We start from the raw sequence: 18,577 nt of genomic DNA, 5'->3' as shown, positions 1-18,577 counted from the left end.
TGTTTTAGATTTTGATAAGATGTTTACCTGTGCAGCGTTGAATTTTTGCCAGATTTGTAAGCTGCCTTGAGTCTCTTCCGTGTCGAGAAAGGCGAGGTAGAAATGAAGTAAATAAATGCATAATAATAATAATAATAATAATAATAATCTTTATAGCTCGCCCTATCTCCCTAAGGGGACTTTTAGGTGCAAGTAGACTGCCAGAATGGAAAGAAATCTTGTAAGTCATCTAGTTCAGTTCCCTACTCAATGCAGGATGTAACTACAGCATCCTCAACAGATGCTTTTTCATAATCTGCTTTAATCCATCCAGTAAAGGAAAGCCCAGTACCATTCAAAACAATTTGTTTTATTAGTGGTTAGTTGTGGGAGGAAAAGTCAAGGAGGGTGAGTGAGTGGATTTTCCACACTTGTGAGAGAGAGTCCTTTGCCCCTAAACCCAAGAACCAGGGATGAATGTTCAAGATTAGAGTACAGCTGAGCAGAAGGTCTGATGTTGCATACCTTCTTATTCCTTCTTTTTCAACTGGCAGGTGTGTCTTTCTCCCTGATCAAGGAGCATTTTTTGTAAACTATGTGATTGCATCGTCATTTATTGGCAATGGGATGGAGCTGCTGCGTTTGCCAGGCCTCATGCTATATACCATTCGTATGATTCTAGCCAAATCTGCTTCAGAGAGAAAAAATGTCAAGCAGGTACAAAAGCTTTCTGATGACCTTCTAAGGTAGTATAATTGTGTGTGTGCCTTCAAGTAACCCGATTTACGACAATCTCATCAGGTTTTCTTAGGGAAGGCATACTCAGAAGTGCTTTTTGTAAGTTCCTTCCTCTGAAATGCATTCTAAAGCACTGCTTTTTAAACTGTGGGTCCCAACTCCAAATGGAGTCCCCTTATCTCAATGTTGGGATCCAGAATTTTTTATTGAATGCAATTATTGACTATTTTAGACATTTACACAAACCTGTTCTGCAGTCTTTACAGTGGACTGCAGAAGATGCTTCAGCTGTATATCATAAAAAGGAAAATCAACCTGTTTAGCAAGCCTTGGGGATGATGATTTATCAGTAAATGTTTAATTTTTATGCCTAATTTATTTATATACCTCTATACTTGGAGTCATGTATAAATTTCTTTGACCAAAAGGGGTCCTGAGTTTAATCTGCAGCATCTGGTATATATTGGTCTTTCCCTATCCATGTAGTTACCAGGGTATACCTGCTTGGTTTCCAGGTTCAGAGAGGATCTCATGCCTGTAGGGCAGTGGTTCTCACCCTGTGTGTCCCCAGGTGTTTTGGCCTACAACTCCCAGAAATCCCAGCCAGTTTACCAGCTGTTAGGGTTTCTGGGAATTGAAGGCCAAAACGTCTGGGGACCCACAGGTTAAGAACCACTGTTTTAACAGAAACAGTCCTCAATAGTTATCACATGGAAGACTGCAACTTGGTCTTCTCAGCCAGTCACTTCGAAATTTGAGGATGTTTAATTATATATCTGGTTTTTCATTTACTTCTGTAGTGTGAGTGTCAGGTTGATCTGAGCAGCCTCTTCACATGACTCTGTGCTCTCAATTAAACAAGTTAATACATTGACCCTCTTTTACTTTTTTCCTCGGTCTATGCAAATATTTAAATTTAATAGGTGAATGACTTCTGTACTAATGCATATTTTCAAAACTCAGTTGTCTTGTATGGACAGATCATTTTTAACACAAGTAGTGATAAATTTGTAATTAAAAAAGAATAAAGGTCACAGTTTAATTCTTGGCAGCACTGACTATAGATTTTTATTTCCTTGTAGCAACAAGCTTATCAATTTGAGTTTGGAGCAATGTATGCTGGGACACTGTGTGTTTTCACAGTCATCATGGCTTACAGCATTACTTGCCCCATTATTGTCCCATTTGGTAAGTTGGTCAGTGAGTTTGGATTGTAGTGAAACAAGAGTCTTCTGGTGGAAGAGCTATTGATACATGTATTCATTTATTCTTTCATAAAATCATAGAATAATAGAGTTGGAAGAGACTACATGGGTCATCTAGTCCAACCTCCTGCCATGTAGGAAAAACACAATCAAAGCAGCCCAACAAATAGCCATCCAGCCTATGTTTAAAAGCTTCCAAGGAAGGAGCTTCCTTCCACCACAGTCCAAGGCAGAGAGTTCCAGTACTGAATAGCTCTTACAGTCAGGAAGCTGTTCCTAATGTTCAGGTGGAATCTCCTTTCCTGTAATTTGAGCGCATTGCTCCAAGTCCTACTTTTCAAGGCATCAGAAAAGCTGGCTCCCTCCTCCTTAGGACATCCTTTCACATATTTATACATGGCTATCATGTCTCCTCTCAACCTTCTCTTCTGCAGGCCAAACATACCAGCTCTTTAAGACACTCCTCATAGGGCATGGTCTCCAGACCTTTGATCATTTTAGTTGCACTCTTTCATTCAATTTATGTTTTGCATTTCTCATATCACAGAAATGTGGAAATCTAAGAGTTATATCAATGTTGTTGCTGAACCAGATTATTAAAATTACTTTTGATTATTATTACAAGAGGATGATAAGTTGTATCATTATGTTATGAATTTCTGCTTGTATGATTTGAGGACAATTTCAGCCTAAGTACAACAGAGGTGTTATGTTCCATGACCGACATCAAACTGTTTGTCCCAACTAAAGTACATCCAGATTAAATTTCTTCAAGCCTGTTTCCATAGTTGTCATAGTTCTTGTTTCTAGTATTTGTGATTCTAGTGTCCTAAGAGAAATATTTTTAGGAAGTTAACATTGCCAGGCATGTGTATAGAAAAAAGTTATCAACCAATGTTTGTTTAGGGGCAAATCTGTGATTTTCACAGTCATTAGGAAAGTCCGGTAAAAGATAATGATATGCTACTGCTGGCCTGAGAAATATCATGAAAGAAGGAACTAGTGCTGTTTTGAACATTCTGGTTGATCTGGTAGAATGTAAATATTGCTTCATGTAGTATCATTTCCATGGGGGCAGTAATAATGGGTTTTGATGTCAGGTGTATTATAACTAAAATACACAAAGTAGAATTGCACACTAGTATCCATGGTTTGTTTGTTTTTTCGTGTCAGGAGCGACTTGAGAAACTGCAAGTCGCTTCTGGTGTGAGAAAATTGGCCGTCTGCAAGGACGTTGCCCAGGGGATGCCTGAATGTTTTGAAGTTTTACCATCCTTGTGGGAGGCTTCTCTCATGTCCCCACATGGGGAGCTAGAGCTGTCAGAGCTTATCTGTGCTCTTCCTGGATTCGCACCTCCAACCTGTTGGACTTCAGTCCTTGCAGCACAAGGGTTTAACCCATTGTGCCACTGGGGGCTCCTAGTACCCATGGTAATGCCTAGGTAATAACACATGTGTGCACAACTTCATGCTTTCTGCTTTTTTTCCACATATATTGAACAAATAGTTATACCAGCCAGCTTAATAAACCCATTTACAATTTTTAGTATTGCTTTCACCTCTTTTGGGAATTTTTTTTATTGAGGTTTTAAAAGTTAGGTTTTTTCTTATTTAAAATTTCAGACAAATATATGAGTAGCCACTGAAGTTTGGTTAAGATTCCTTGCTTTTTTGTGTAGTTTTGCTTGCTATTGATATGCATAGTTACATATTTAATGTTCTCATATAAAACATGACAAAACTAAAATAAAACTTTTCTGCAGATTGATAGGTACCTGAGAGTATTTCCCACTGGATTCAGTTTGCACTTAGTTCTGATGAGATATGCAACAGTGCTCAATGGGATGCATTTTTATTGAAGAATGTGCTTCCTAATTGCTGACTTCACTTGTCTAACAGTGGTGCATGGCATTTGTCAGCAGAAAATATTGATCCCAGTGTGCCCTCTCTCTTTGTTTTGTTTTGTAGACAAACTCAGATGAATGGATGTCCTGCTCTCTGCACACCAAATGTGATAATGTTCAAGCAATCAAAATTTAATGTTAACAAGTGTTAAGCAACAAAGGTTAACAAATATTAAGCAATCAAAACTTAGTTATACTCCTCAAGCACATTCTAACCAAATGCTGACAGAAATCCTGTTGATTAACAACTACACAAATATACCATTAATATATAAAATAAACTCAACTTGAATTTGATCATAATTGGCTTATTTAGAATACTTTAATGTGCTACTTGCCATAATAATATACTAACATAGAGTCTTAATTCTGGATACCTGATTAGTATAGAAATCTTAGAGGTTCTCTTTTTGAGATGGAAAATAGGACAGGAATGTATTTCAGTATTATACATTTTAATAACGCTGCCATTCTTTTAAATTTCAGGCTTAATTTATATGCTTCTGAAGCATACAGTTGACCGACACAATCTGTACTATGCATTCCTTCCTGCAAAACTCGAGAGGGAGCTCCATGTCGCTGCTGTGAATCAGGCCTTGGCTGCACCAATCCTCTGCTTGTTCTGGCTATATTTTTTCTCATTTTTGAGGCTAGGTAAATATGTATGGGTTTACAAGTCAGGATGCTATGGGTGAAACAAATGAAAGTGATCTTTGGCATGTTGCATGGATTTAACTGTTTGTTGATGCAAATCACTTTGCAAATATATTGCTATAGTGTAGGATTTCTGAGCAGAGCAGTGGACAGTTGTGAATAGTGCTGTGGTTAATGATGCAGATGGAGTTAAGCTGAAAGTATGTTCAGCTGTTGACACGGTCAGAATATCCAAAGCTATGTAACACATACAATAGGAATATGGAACACGAGAGACATGAATTAGGGGAAGCTGGATGGAGGAAAAAAAGAACTGGAACATATAAACGTCAGTAGAGAATGCTTCCAGAACATGGCCATGTAGCCCAAAAAACCTACAACAACCCATATCAACATTGCAGGACTTGGGCTGAGCCAGTTAAAATGGAGTTAGATAATTATACAATGTTTCATTCAGAAAAGGAAAACTTAAAAAGAAATAAGCTAGCATTAATAGTGGGGAGAGATATAATAAAAGAAGTCAGAGGGTGTACATTTTTCCTTCTGTATCCAGTGATTCTGCACCCAGAGATTCACTCATTCAGGACTTGAAAATATTTTTTAAAAATCCAAAGGATGTTGCCATTTTATGGAAGAGACGCTATTTTACAATGCTATTTTATATAATGGGACTTAAACACCCACATATTTTGATATTCATGGGATAAACCTCAGTGGGTACCAGGGGCTTACTCTAATGTAATTCTGACTAAATCATATCAATAAGACATCAGGGAAATGAAATAGACTGCATAATTTGAAGTAGAAGATGGATAAACTCCATTTCTGTATAAACAAATCCAGGAGCAAACTATGGCACAGATCATGAACTACTAATATAAAAAAAGCAATAAAGCTAAAGAAGAAGACTAAACAAACTATCATGCCAAAATACAATTTGACAAACATGCCTTCTAAATGTAAAGATAATGTGAAAAAAAAGATTCACACTGTTAAGTCTAAACAACTGGGGGAACCAGATGAATTGAAGCAATTGACATTATAAAGCAGGAATACAAATAGATACTGTCTGCAGCCAAAAACAAAAAGTAGCATCAATGAATGATGTCTGAAACTTTTCAAGCAGTTAAGAACAGGTAAGAAACAAAAGAAATAGGAAACAGAAATTGAGTTAAAACCCTAAATGCAACTGTTCAGTGACTTGTGTACAGGAATAAAAAGAACTACTATAATAATCAATGCAGAGAATAGAAGGTGATAACAACAACAAAAGAACAAGAGACTTACTTCACAAGATTTGAGAAAGCCAAGGGAAATTTAAATCAAATGATGATCTGTGGCCAGCAGGGGGACACATTACATGATCAAGTAGAAATAAAAAGATGATGGAAACAATACGTGGAAGAACTGTATAAAATAAAAGATATTAATTCAAGGAAAACTCATATGAAGATGAATCTTAAGTTTTAGAAAGTGAAGTTGGAACTGCATTCAGAGCAGAAAATAAAGAATCAGGAGTAGTTGGCATACAGTAGAGCGGCTTCAAGCTACAGAGACTGAATCTCCTCTATTTCTAGTTAAAATCAGTCAACAAATATGGAAAACAAAACGATGGCCCACATATTGAAAATGCTCAATATACATTCCAATACTCAAGAAAGGAGACCCCAAGGATTGCAGAAACCTCAATACCACTGCATTAATTTCCCATTCAAGCTTAAGTGATGTTAACATTGACTTTTACCACATATGGAATGAAAAATGCCAAGTGTCCAAGCTGGATTCAAGAAAATAAGGGTGACTATGGATCATATTGCAAAATCCATTAGATAATGGAGCACACCAAAGAATTTCAAAAGAAAATCTGTGTTTTATACATTATAGCAAAGCCTTGTATAGATGATGAAAAACTGGATCATCTTAAAGAAATGGGTGTACCACAATTTTTGGTTATCCTGATGTGTAAGCTGAATTCAGAGCAAGAATATAATAGCATGTTAGGACGGAATATGGAGAAATAGAATGGTTTCCAATTGGCAAGGTGGTCAGAGGAGGATGTGTAAAATTTGGAGGAAGGGATGATTTAAGATATGCAGATGACACCATGCTATTTGCAGAAGCTACGAGACTTGGAACAATTGCTGAAGAAAATCAAAACAGTGCAGACACAGGTTTGCAGTTGAACAATGACAAATAACAATTACCACCACATATGGTTTACATAACTTTAAAATAGACAGTGATTTTCAATATCTTGGCCCAATCATTAATCAGTATGAAGGCTGCAGTCAAGAAGACTAGGATTTGTAAGGGCAGTTATGTAGGAACTAGACAAGATCCTGAAATGTCAAGATACATAATTGAATTCTGAATGTAGGATTGAACATGCTATTAGGTTTCCCGTTTCTATGTATAATTATGAAAGCTGGATGATGAAGAAAATGAACTTATTTGAAATAATGTTGCAAGAGACAGAAAGAGGGAGTGATAAAAAGACAAATGTTTCATAGAACCATTCTCCGTAGAAGTCAAGATGGCTAAACAGAAGCTGGCATATTTTGGACATATGGAAATAGAATGCAATTCATTAGAAAATAATGCTTAACAAGATAGACTCAACCATCAAATTGTGCCGTTCTGTAAACCGCCATGAGTCGCCCTCGGGCTGAGAATGGCAGTATAGAAACATAATAAATAAATAAATAAATAAATAAGGAAGTCATAGTCCTGAGTCTGCAAAATCTAATGATAGAATGACTTGGAGGTCTCTCATTCATAGGGTCACCGTAAGTTGAATTTGACTTTTGAGCACTTAATTACAAGGATTTCTGATACTGATATAAGAAACAGGGTTATTCAGATGTTGAAATCAAGGGTGTACATTGTGTAAATGGCAGGAATATTATTTGCATATTACACCTAATAGATAGATATATTCAATATGTGTATTGGCTTCTGTTTTCTTTTCATGTGTAATTGATTTTCCCATCACTCCATCCCATCACTTAATTTTATGTTGATGTGTTTGTATTTTTTAGGTTTTAAAGCGCCTACAACTTTATTTACATTCCTAGTTTTAGGTATAGCTATTGCTGTTTGCTTAGGCTATACCTGCTTTCACTGCCTCAAATTCCTGAGCCCTCTGAATTACACGGTAAGTCACAGTAGATGTAACTGAGTGTTGCTAAAAATGTGTCTTCCTTTGGAAATAGATTTGGCATTGATATTAAGTTTCAAAACTGGTCAATCTACATTTGACTTTCATCAGACCAGATTCTGGTTAATTATATACCTTAAATACAAAAAAAGTTACCTTAAAGGGGTTGGGGCCTTTATTATAGATGTTAAGGCACCAGATTTGGGTACATTGGTATATGTATAGTATTTGAAATTTTGGAATTCACTTTGTTGAAATGACTGTCTTCCTTTGATACTTGCAGGTAGAACAGTATGATTCTAGCGAAGGAGTAAGTCACAATGTTTCAGTAGGAAAGCCAAAATCTTCTGTAAGCATTTTTTAAAAATTACTTGTTCTTTGTATATATAAATATCTGAATACATGTGAAATATTGTTTTATGGAATAGGAGTAAATATTTGATTATGTTTTTACAATAGAACTAGGGAATCAAATGCTTAATTGACACATCTGGTAATGGGAAGGTGGTCTTGTCCTTGCAGAAGATAGGTTATATTAATCTAAAATGTTTGATATTATTTGGGATAAAAATACATTGAAATACAAAGCAGATACAGTGAGTATATTGTCATTTGGCATCTTAGGCAAATGTGGTTGCAATGCCTTCAGAGGAAGCACGGTGATACTTATGGTGTCTGCATCTTGCCCTGAGGTGATGTAAAGCAGACCTTTCCAAACTGTATGTTGTGACACACACTCCCAGTGATGGAAACTGCAAGACTCCCAGGAAGAGAGTTGGAAGACCCCCAGAGGGCATCTAGTCCAACCCCCTTCAGCCAGGCAGGAAGACACAATAAAAGCCAGCTTCTGTTTGAAAACCTACAGAGATGTTTAATCACTATAGAAGTGGAGTGCTACTGCTGTTAAATTGTTACCATTAGAACTTTTATAATTTGTGCAATTTGTTATTGGAATTGTAGTAATTACCACTAAAATGGATAAGTTTCTAATTAAGAAGAAGTCTGTTGTTTGTCATGAACCATATAGAGCAAACTACACAATAATAAACTGTAGTACGTAAGTGTAAAGAAAAAAATTCAAAATCTGTTGAATTACCGCATCACAAAAAATACAGATCTAAAAAAATGTGTCACCAACATGAAAAATTTGGAAAGCTCTGGTGTAGAGTAAGTTGTTAAGCAGCAGAAAAGATTATACTTGTATATCACTTACGACTATACACTTAGGAGAAATAAAGTCAATACAGATAGATTTCTTTTTCGTTAAAGTTACAAATCAGCCCTAGGCCCATTCATGAGAAAGAATCATCAAATCTGGAAATAAATTTAGACGTTGATAAAGGTGTCAATAAGGATTAAATTGGGTTGCTTTACCTAATGTGGGGTAGAATCAAACCTAATTAAATCAAAATCCAAGATAAGACGATGCAAAATAGAGCAGTGCAATAAGTGATGATGGAAAATGTGCAGTGACAATGGGAACAGCTTTTTGACTATGATCTCAGATTGTGTGGTTTTAATAATGAGTTTTAATTTTTATATTATTTTAAATTCATGTTTTAATGTGTATGTTTATCTTATGTCTATTGTGTGTATGGCATTAAATTGTTTCCTTTGTAAGGCTGCTCTGAGTCCCCTTCGGGGATGAGAAGGGCGGGATATGAATACTGTAAATAAATGAATAAGTAAATAAAATCCACTTCATCCAGCCTCTTTATCAAAGGTGGTGTAATATGAAGGAATCAAACATTTTCTCAAAAGTTTTCATGATAAAGAGTGCATTTTATGTCATTCCAGGTATATGTCCCTTATGTTCTGCAACGTAGTCCTACTGAAAGAACGCTTCTGTCTCGTAACGACCAACGGTATTATGGGACCCTGTCAGAGACCAGTCGAACAAGGGAACGTGTCCTCCATGTCTCTTACGCTGAGCAACCCGTATTCATTGAAGAGACATAAAAGTATGTGTCATGATGTCATGGACTATCACAAGGTGGCGCCCTGGGCCTTATTTTGGAGCAGCAGATTTCACGAAAGTGTTCCTAAGGTGCACTGTCTGACCATTCAGGGAAGTTTCAGTTGTGCCAATGTTTTGCAATTTTGCCACCTTGGGCTTGGTTGCTTTTATAGGTCATTGTGCACGTTGTGACATAGGCATACTGAAAAACAGGGCTCAGAGAAACCACTTTGGTTTACTTTTTTATGGAAAAATTATATTGTATGGGCAAGTGCTAGATCACTGGTATTCGTTAAACACTTGAGGGTTATGCCCAAAGGCAACACTTGTTTCTATATTAAATAGAACATAGGAAAAGACAAGTAAATGAAATCTGGGGACTGTTCTGAATTGGCAAGAGTATTCCTCTTCTGAGAAGAGGATTTTCCTGCAAATATAGAGGAAAGGTGTATCTAGAAAAAAAGAGGACTTGGGGTGACAAACATTGCTTATTGGAGATTTTTTTTTAAAGTGTGGAGTGAGTTTGTTAATTTTCTGGTCACTGTTTTAAACGCCTCACACAAGGGAAGCTTAATTTGCCAAGCAATAAAGGATGTGAACATTTTATCATTTTTAATCTCCCTGGCTTATTAAAAAAAGAAGTCGGCTTTAAGTGCCAAAATATATCACAAATGAAATGTTAGCTAGTTTTTAAATTATGTTTCAGGTGTAAATTTCTACAAGAAGCTATGTTGGATCTAACTGTAATTAAGCAATCACATGGAATAAAACACTGAATTCAAATGCATATGTGTCAGTATATATAGATTTTTGTAAAACTGTGTTTTTTGAGCCCTCGGACTTGGGGCAAAATACCATGTCAACATCTGAATGTAGAATACCTCAGTTCTTCCCAACATAATTTTGTTATATGCATAAGTCATACATGTATACATATATCGTGATGCAGTGAGTTAAACCACTGAGCTGCTGAACCTGCTGACCGAAAGCTTGGCGATTCGAATCCGGGAAGCGGGGCGAGCTCCCGCTTTTAGCCCAGCTCTTGCCAACCTAGCAGTTTGAAAACATGCAAATGTGAGTAGATCAATAGGTACCCCTCTGGCAGGAAGGTAACGGTGCCCCATGCAGTCATGCTGGCCATGACCTAGGAGGTGTCAATGGATAACACTGGCTGTTCAGCTAGAAATGGAGATGAGCACCCCCCCCCCCTCCCCACCACACCCCAGAGTCAGAAACTACTAAATTTAATGTCAAGGGGAAACAATTACCTTTTTATAAGTCATATTCTACTATCTTCTAATATATTCTACCATTACTAGCTATGGCAGTGAATACTGAACACTTCACTATTGACTGCCATCCTGATTCAACTTTAAAACTCAGAAATAGATAAATGGCCTCTGATCCAATCTATCTATGTAAGATAAGCTGGCTCTTACCAGATCAGGCCACTGGTGTGTCTACGGTAGTTTAATATAATCTATATGAAATGGCAGTGGCTCTTCAATGTTTCAATCAGAAGCCTTTTATAATCTTATCCAAAATGCTAGAAGTTGAATCACAAACCAGATGCATGCAAAATACATTTCCTGACATTGAGTTATGGCCCTTCCTATGCAGTCTTAAAGACATACGTTTGCTTTTAATCTTCAAATATCTGAAGGGCTGTCATTGAGAAGATGAGTAGTATTCAAAGTAATAGATTCAAATTACAAGAAGGGAGATACCAGCTGAACTTTAGGAAAAACTTCTTCGGCATTAGAATAGTTTACTATGGAAGGTGGTGAATTTCGTTGGCAGTTTGATGCCTTCCTTTTTGATGGCTTACTTACAGAAATGATTTAGCAGTGCACTCATATATAGGCAGAGATATGGACTACATTAACTTCAGGGTTCTTTTCAACTCTATGATTCTCAGTTCAATCTTTGTTAATTTAATCTGTGCTTTGCATTTGAATTCATGCTTCTTTAATATGGTTCCTATTTTAGCACTTGCTTCAACACGGAACAGGTATTTTTTATTTGTTGACTTCTACGTATGTATGAGATTCCATGAATGAGAGACTCCAAAGTCAACTTATTCCTAACAATCCTGCTCTCATTTTACAGATTCAGTGTTATGGCTTTTTTAATCGAGTTTATCCAAATATCTGTACTATATAGGTCTATCAGTTTGATAGCATTTAAGTTTTTTTGGTTCTAGTCTATGGAATCTTCCTTCACTGACTTGGATCTTGTCTATTGTCCTTGTTGATAATTTCCTTGTTGTGTTAGTAATTTTCCTATCCTTTTATTTAGTTGAGAACATATTTACATATTTCTGCGTTACTACCTTTTTTCCTTTTATGATGATGAATGGCTTAACATTCAAACATACTGGTTTTTTTATGTGTCTTAAAGATATTTTTTAAAGAATTCTCAATTTCATTTCTCAGTCTAGCAGACTTGAAAATTATTTACCACCACCAGCAGCCTACTTTTGTTGTGTATTTGTAACAGCTGCAAGGAGCTGCTCTGCATATTTTGTGGTAGATATGCAAGGGAAGGATTTGAACTAAACGCAGCTGTTCTGTGAAACTGACAGTCCATAAACTTAAAGGCATCTGCACTCCCCAAAACTCTGTTCTCTAACATCAACAAATGAAAGTGCTTACCCTTGTGCATTATTCCCACTTATTTGAAATATGCTATCCAGCTATTGAAGAATATTAAACTGCCACCGGTCTGCATAATATGTAAAACCCAAAGATGGCACCTAGAGCAAATGCAGCATTCCTGTTCTTCTACTGCTGGTGTTGTGACATATTTGGACATCCTTCTCCTTTCAGCTGGCAAGCAGTTGCCCTTTGGGAACACATGGACTTGACTCAGCTGTCTTGCTACTCTGAGCATGAAAGTTTTAATGTTGAAATCATTTGTGAAAAAGTGTGGTAGGGTGGGGTAAGTTGTTACAAATGAGTCAAAATTACTTATTGAGCTCATCTCCACAAATCACCTTTTCCTAGAGCTTTAAAAAGTTACTCCTAGACTATAGATACTCAAATCACCATTTTTTTTCCAAAAAAGTGTATAAGTTTGTGAGGACCTCACAACCTCTGAGGATGCCTGCCATATATGCAGGTAGAACGTCAGAAGAGAATGCTTCTGGAACATGGCCATACAGCCTGGAAAACTCACAACAACCCAGTGATTCCAGCCATGAAAGCCTTCGACAATATATTTAAGTGTATGTTTTTCTCCCATACTCTGTCCAAGTTAAACTAATGTACTTGGACATCCTTAATCTAGTTGATTTCTCCCTCTCTCATATTCTGTCCAGCAAAGGCCTGAAATTATTTTTCAAGTTTTTTTTCCTCCCTAGATAACTCCTAACAACATGAGTTATGCGAGAAAGGTTTGGGATTTCTAATAGAACTCAACATGCACTAAGATTGCTAACCGGGGCTGGCTTCTGTTGCAGCAGCTCCACTGGCTGCCTGTTTGTTTCCGGGTAACATTCAAAGTCCAGACTATTTGTCTGAGGGCATCTCTCTGTACAAACTTGCCTGGGATCCTCAGGAGAAGCTATTCTCTCAATCCCAGATCCATTGCAAGATTGGTTGGTGGGTATGAGAGAGCGGGCCTTCTCAGTGGCTGCCCCCTGACTCTGGAACAGTCTGCCCAAGGAAACCAGAATGGCCCCACTTACATGTTATCTTGTTGCATCCATTTAGGGGACTGAATGGACCACTCTATTCGCCAAACCCTCTCTATCTGTACACAGGAAGTTAATATTGTTTATGTATAAGACAACTGCCAAAGGATGCTTGCCTCAGAAGGGAAATGTAACTGGACTCAGCTAGAGAGCATAATCCAAATGCTAACCTCAGATGCTTAAGGCTTCAACTCTTGACCTCTATGCCTCATTTACAATGGAATGAAACTTAACACATGAAAGAATTCCATGGCAGTTATGTAGTGCAGTTCATTCCCTCCATTCCCTTCATCTGTAGTTGGCCAATGCCAACCTTTAAGAATCAATCAGAAAGTTAATTGAGTGTGCAAGCGTTTGAGTTCTCCCAAATTCTCCAACAGGAGATCAATAAAACAGCATGGAAGGAGTGAGGAAAATTATGAAAATAAGGCTAGAGTCTACAATCTATACATAAATGCAAGACTCAGTCACTTTAAGGTGCTACAGATCTAGTCCAGGTCGTCCATGCCATAAGTATTTCTGATTTCTATATATAGATGAGAAAACTGATTAGTGAAGAAAGCGGATGAAAATAAATCTGAAATGTGGTTTTGGAGAGTTCTACGGCTACTTGGCACTGCCAAAAAAGTACCAAGTAGCTGCAGTGATCGAGATGGTTTTATACAGTGAATTTTGATGTCGAGATGAATGATTTTAATGCTTATGTATGTGTATGATTTATTTATGTCCCAGCATTGAATGTTTGCTGTTTTTATGTTGTGCTCTGTCCTGAGTCCCCTTTGAGGTGAGAAGGGCAGAATGTAAATGCTTTAAATAAATAAATAAATAAATAAATAAATGATAAAATTTAAAAACCCATTAAATTGATTGGTGGACAAATCAAGATAAAACTCTCACTTGAAGCCAAAATGAGTAAACAGAGGCTGTCACACTTTGGACATACTATGAGATCACCTGATTCACTGGAAAAGGTTATGCTCATAGTCAAAGGCTGCAGGAAATGAGGAAGTTTGAAGCCAAAGCCCTGAGTTTGCAGGAGCTGAGCAGGACTCCTAATACAAGAAGGTCTATTGGAGAGCTCTAATTTAAGTTAAGGTCAACCTGACAGCACATAAGAACAAGATGCTGCATGGTGTTATGAGGCAAAGAACTAGTCACTGACCCTTTCCTTTTCTGAAAGTATAAAGGGCTGTTGTTACCTAAAGGATAACAACCCACAGGTTCTTGGGTAAAGAAAGAGAAAAGTAAAGTGAAAACTGATAGCTTTTTTCCCTTTGTAATTGTGCTACTTGTTAATATAATCCTTGTCCCAACGTCTCAGATGGCTAACAACAAGCACAGGTTTGTGACTCTGTGAATGGGAAAGGTACATAGTGTCCTTGCAGTAAGGGGAGGGTTTAAAATGGAAGGTCAGTATTCTAAAACGAGTAGTCTCTCAGTGACCTCTTTTGACAGAGCAACCCTTTGAATGAAGCTGGAATGTTAATGAGAAGCTGGCAGCAAAGCCTAAGCATAGAGACTAATTAGTGTAGTTCTCCAATGGTGAGGAGCAGTTGGAGCTAATTAGTATGAAAAAGGTTAGGAGAAAAAAACCTCACTGCGTAATAGAAGAGAACAGGAGAAGAGTTCTTTTTACATTTTTTTCCATGTCTCCATTTTGGATTATGTCTAAGGCACTGCCTTAAAAGGAGAGAACATTCAGAAATTCACAGTTGAGAGGTTTCAAAATCTTGGCTCAATAAAAGGTTGCTCATCAGGTTGTGTTCCTTAAATGGAATCATCTTTTTTGGAAGACTGGGTTTACATCAATTGAAGTAAATTGCTGCTTGGTAGGATCTAAGTAGTTCAATATAAGTACCAGGAGTGGTAGTTGTTGTTAGTGTTGTCTATTAAATTTCAGTTCTTACAAAGCCCTCCCCTGGAACAAAAACACTTACACGGGGAAGTAATAGGAGACTCTGGGACCTGCAAAAACAGTCCTGGGGGCTGCTTTAAGCCTATAAGTCTCCTTTTCCTACCCCCTGGTGAATGTGGAGAAAGGGGATAGGGATATGTTTTTTTACTTTTATCATTATACTAAAATGCAATCATCCAGCAAAATTGAACAGATCGAGGATAGGAGACATGATGGCCTTGTGAGGGGAAGTCATTGGGAGGAGGGAGCATGCCTGTTTTCTGCTGCCCTGGAGACTAGGATGTGGAACAATGGCTTCAAACTACAGGAAAGGAGATTCCACCTGAATATTAGGAAGAATTTCCTGATTGTTAGAGCTGTTCAGCAGTGGAACTCTCTGCCCTGGAGTGTGATGGGGGCTCCTTTGGAGGCTTTTAAGCAGAGGCTGGATGGCCACTGCTTTGAATGTGATTTTCCTGCTTCTTGGAAGGGGGTTGGACTGGATGGCCCACAAAGTCTCTTCCAACTCTCTGTGATTCTTTGAGTAGGAAGACCTCTTAATTGATGGATTGACTCAAGGAAGACACAACACCTATGTTTGCAAGACTGAATAGAGCTGTTGATGATCAGGGCTTTTGGAGGTCATAAATCAAAGCAGTTGTTATAAATCAAAGCAGGCCTGATGGCAAATAGCAATGACAACTCTGGAGGACAGATTATTCTAGACACCATGAATAAACAGTTTTTTCAATTGGTTGACCTAAGATTACATATGAGAATACCAGTTTTCAGAAGAGCGTTTTCCATAATTATACATTACATATATTCAAGTACACACACTGACATAATTTGGTAGGTCTTTAATGCTTGTAATGCCAAGTATGAGGGCTCTAAAATGATGACAGAGATTCCACATTGAGATGTGATTGTCTTATAAAGTTTGGTCTCCTGATGCTGCCATCCCAAAATGCCGCTTATGAGTCACATAGACATTTCCAGATGCTTTGAAAGCAGTGGGACCAGTAGCAACATGTCCAGCTTTCTTTTAGCTGGACACCCTACAATAGGCCCCTGCAGGAACCTCTGGTGTTCTTTGGGATGTGCCTAAAGATGACATTGTTGCACTGCATCCGCCTGGAGTTATTTTTGCTGATCTGCTTTCTGATAACCTGGAATGACTGTGTTCAAAGTCAGGGGCAGTGTGGTTTATAAGGTGGACTTGGAGGAAGCTTTTGGTAGTTGTATGGTCACAAGAGAATGTGAATGCGATTTTCCTGCTTCTTGGCAGGGGATTGGTCTGGATGGCCCACGAGGTCTCTTCCAACTCTATGATTCTATGAATTCTGACCTATGCAAAGTTTGAAAAAATTAGTTGAGACTTACAGCAGTCAGTCACTATCCAAGAAGTCAGCTCATGTTTAAAAGGGGAAAAAATGATATGTAAATTCAGGTTAAATCTAGAAAATCCTTTGCTTGCTGGAAGGACAGAACTTGACAAATATAACTGTAACATTTCCCTTCCTTATGTTGATCATTATATGTTTTACCCCTTTACCATCTCCACTTACACATCATAACTGCTGCCAAGCAATCAAAAGGGTTTACATTAAAAGGAAGCTTTCTTTTAAGCTAGCTGATGTATTTGTCCCCACTTCCCAAACCTCACTCAATAAAAGATGGTTAAGGCACGTTAACATAAAAATGCAACAGAATGTGTGGTAGGTTTCCCTGTTTCCTGTGATTGGCCTCTTCTTGCAGGAGCAGACTCTTCCCTCCCCACCCCTCAGCACACACTTATACTGGAAAACAGTTCTGGCAAATATCACTTAACTTCGTTTCCACTTATTTTGTCTGTGTTATGACAGATCAGTCTACTGGGGAACATTAATTTAAATTACTATGTAGCTATGGTCCTTGGCTTCAACAGATGTTGGTGTGTACACTGTGGAACATTCATACCTGAAATAGAAGAGCACATGTGAGAGATGGAACAAAAGAAGAGCCGATTAGTCACTAGAAGAGCCAGGAAATGTCTGGGTAAACTCATAAAGGCAAAGGGGCACAATAACTTCAGAATCTGTTGAGTCGGTGTTGGTGGTATTGGTTGTGTGCCTTCAGGTAATTTCTGACTTATCACAGAACTAAGATGAACCTATTACAAGGTTTCTTGGCAAGACTTGTTTAGAGTTCATTTGCCTTTCCCTTCCTCTGAGAGTGAGAGTGTGCAACTTGTCCAATGTTATCTAATGGGTTTCCATGGCTAGTATCCAAAGTTATAGTTCAGTGCTCAAACCATCACATCCTGGCTCTCAATGTATATATAACCAAGAGAGATGTCTAGGAGAGTTCTCAGAGAGAAAAATGGTGTGTGTGGGGGTGGGTGGGTGGGTAGATATAAGAATGAATCAAACAACACTCCAGAGTTTACTCTGTTCTTGGATTCTGGAATAATGCTTTTAATAATCAATAATACATGTTGTTCATATCGCCTCTCCCACCTACCCTAAACACCCAATTCCCCCAACTTGTCCATATCCCAGCTACTGGAGAGCAGGTATGGGTGTGAGGGGTAGAAAAGTATCTGGCTAGGTTTATAGGTTAAGCTACAGAAACAAGACAACCTCTGGAACTTCCCAGGAATTCTCTGGAGAGCATCATCATTACTGCGCATCTTGCCAAGACTCTAAATGGAAATGTTGGGAGACAGAGGGATGACAGGTGCAACAGATAAAAACTGCATTGAGGAATAGTAATCTTGGATCATTGCAAAAGGCCAGTATAGAATCCTATCTGATATTAAGTCATGAACAGGATGTTTACCAAGGATATTGTAGATACCTTAGAATCTTACAACAAATGCACAAACTTGAAATTTATTTTGGACTTTAATTCTCTGAAACCCTCAGCCAGCATGGCAAATTCTGGATTGGTGGATTTTAATAATAAAAAGTAACATTTTCTAGCTTTGGAAAAAGTTTGGTTTCTGCCTCCTTTATCTGTTCTGATGGCTACAGTCGCCTTTGAATCACAAGATCCCAGCTGTAGAACACTGAGGATGGAAAATATAGGCTTTACACTGCATGACCTCAGGCTGGAGGGATGCTGAGATGAATCACTCAGCGACTGCCAGAATCTCTTCTAAAACTGTCCCTTCGGCTACAGAAACTTCTGGTTCACATCAGAGCAACTGAAGAAAGTGGAAGCTGAAAGGTATTAGTTGAAGACTTGAACATGAATCTAACATGAATTGCTGCAGTAGAAACACACACACACATGAAATAAATTTCACGAGCCGTGCTGAAAAGGTTGTTTCAGAACTCAATGAATCAGTAAAGCTATGTCATTATATATCATTTGAACCCAACCACTAGAATAATCTGGCACACATTAGTATA

General features: G+C 37.9%; 1 protein-coding gene across 6 annotated transcripts in view; it reads left to right on the top strand.

Moving 5' to 3' along the window:
- Positions 1 to 10,381, top strand: part of TMEM63A (transmembrane protein 63A) — a 37,183-nt gene extending 26,802 nt beyond the window's left edge. For all 6 annotated transcript variants that reach the window (XM_060754178.2, XM_060754175.2, XM_060754176.2 and 3 more), the window contains 6 exons: positions 534 to 696; positions 1,800 to 1,905; positions 4,313 to 4,480; positions 7,519 to 7,634; positions 7,921 to 7,986; positions 9,435 to 10,381. In XM_060754178.2, coding sequence (XP_060610161.2) covers positions 534 to 696; positions 1,800 to 1,905; positions 4,313 to 4,480; positions 7,519 to 7,634; positions 7,921 to 7,986; positions 9,435 to 9,596 — 781 coding nt within the window. In that variant the 3' untranslated portion in view covers positions 9,597 to 10,381. The remainder of the gene's footprint in view (positions 1 to 533; positions 697 to 1,799; positions 1,906 to 4,312; positions 4,481 to 7,518; positions 7,635 to 7,920; positions 7,987 to 9,434) is intronic.
- Positions 10,382 to 18,577: the final 8,196 nt, after the last annotated feature.

This window comes from Anolis sagrei, chromosome 1 (genome assembly GCF_037176765.1).
Source record: "Anolis sagrei isolate rAnoSag1 chromosome 1, rAnoSag1.mat, whole genome shotgun sequence".
NCBI lineage: Eukaryota > Metazoa > Chordata > Lepidosauria > Squamata > Dactyloidae > Anolis > Anolis sagrei.
Note: the sequence above shows the minus strand (reverse complement) of the source record. Positions and strands in the feature narration are given on the sequence as shown.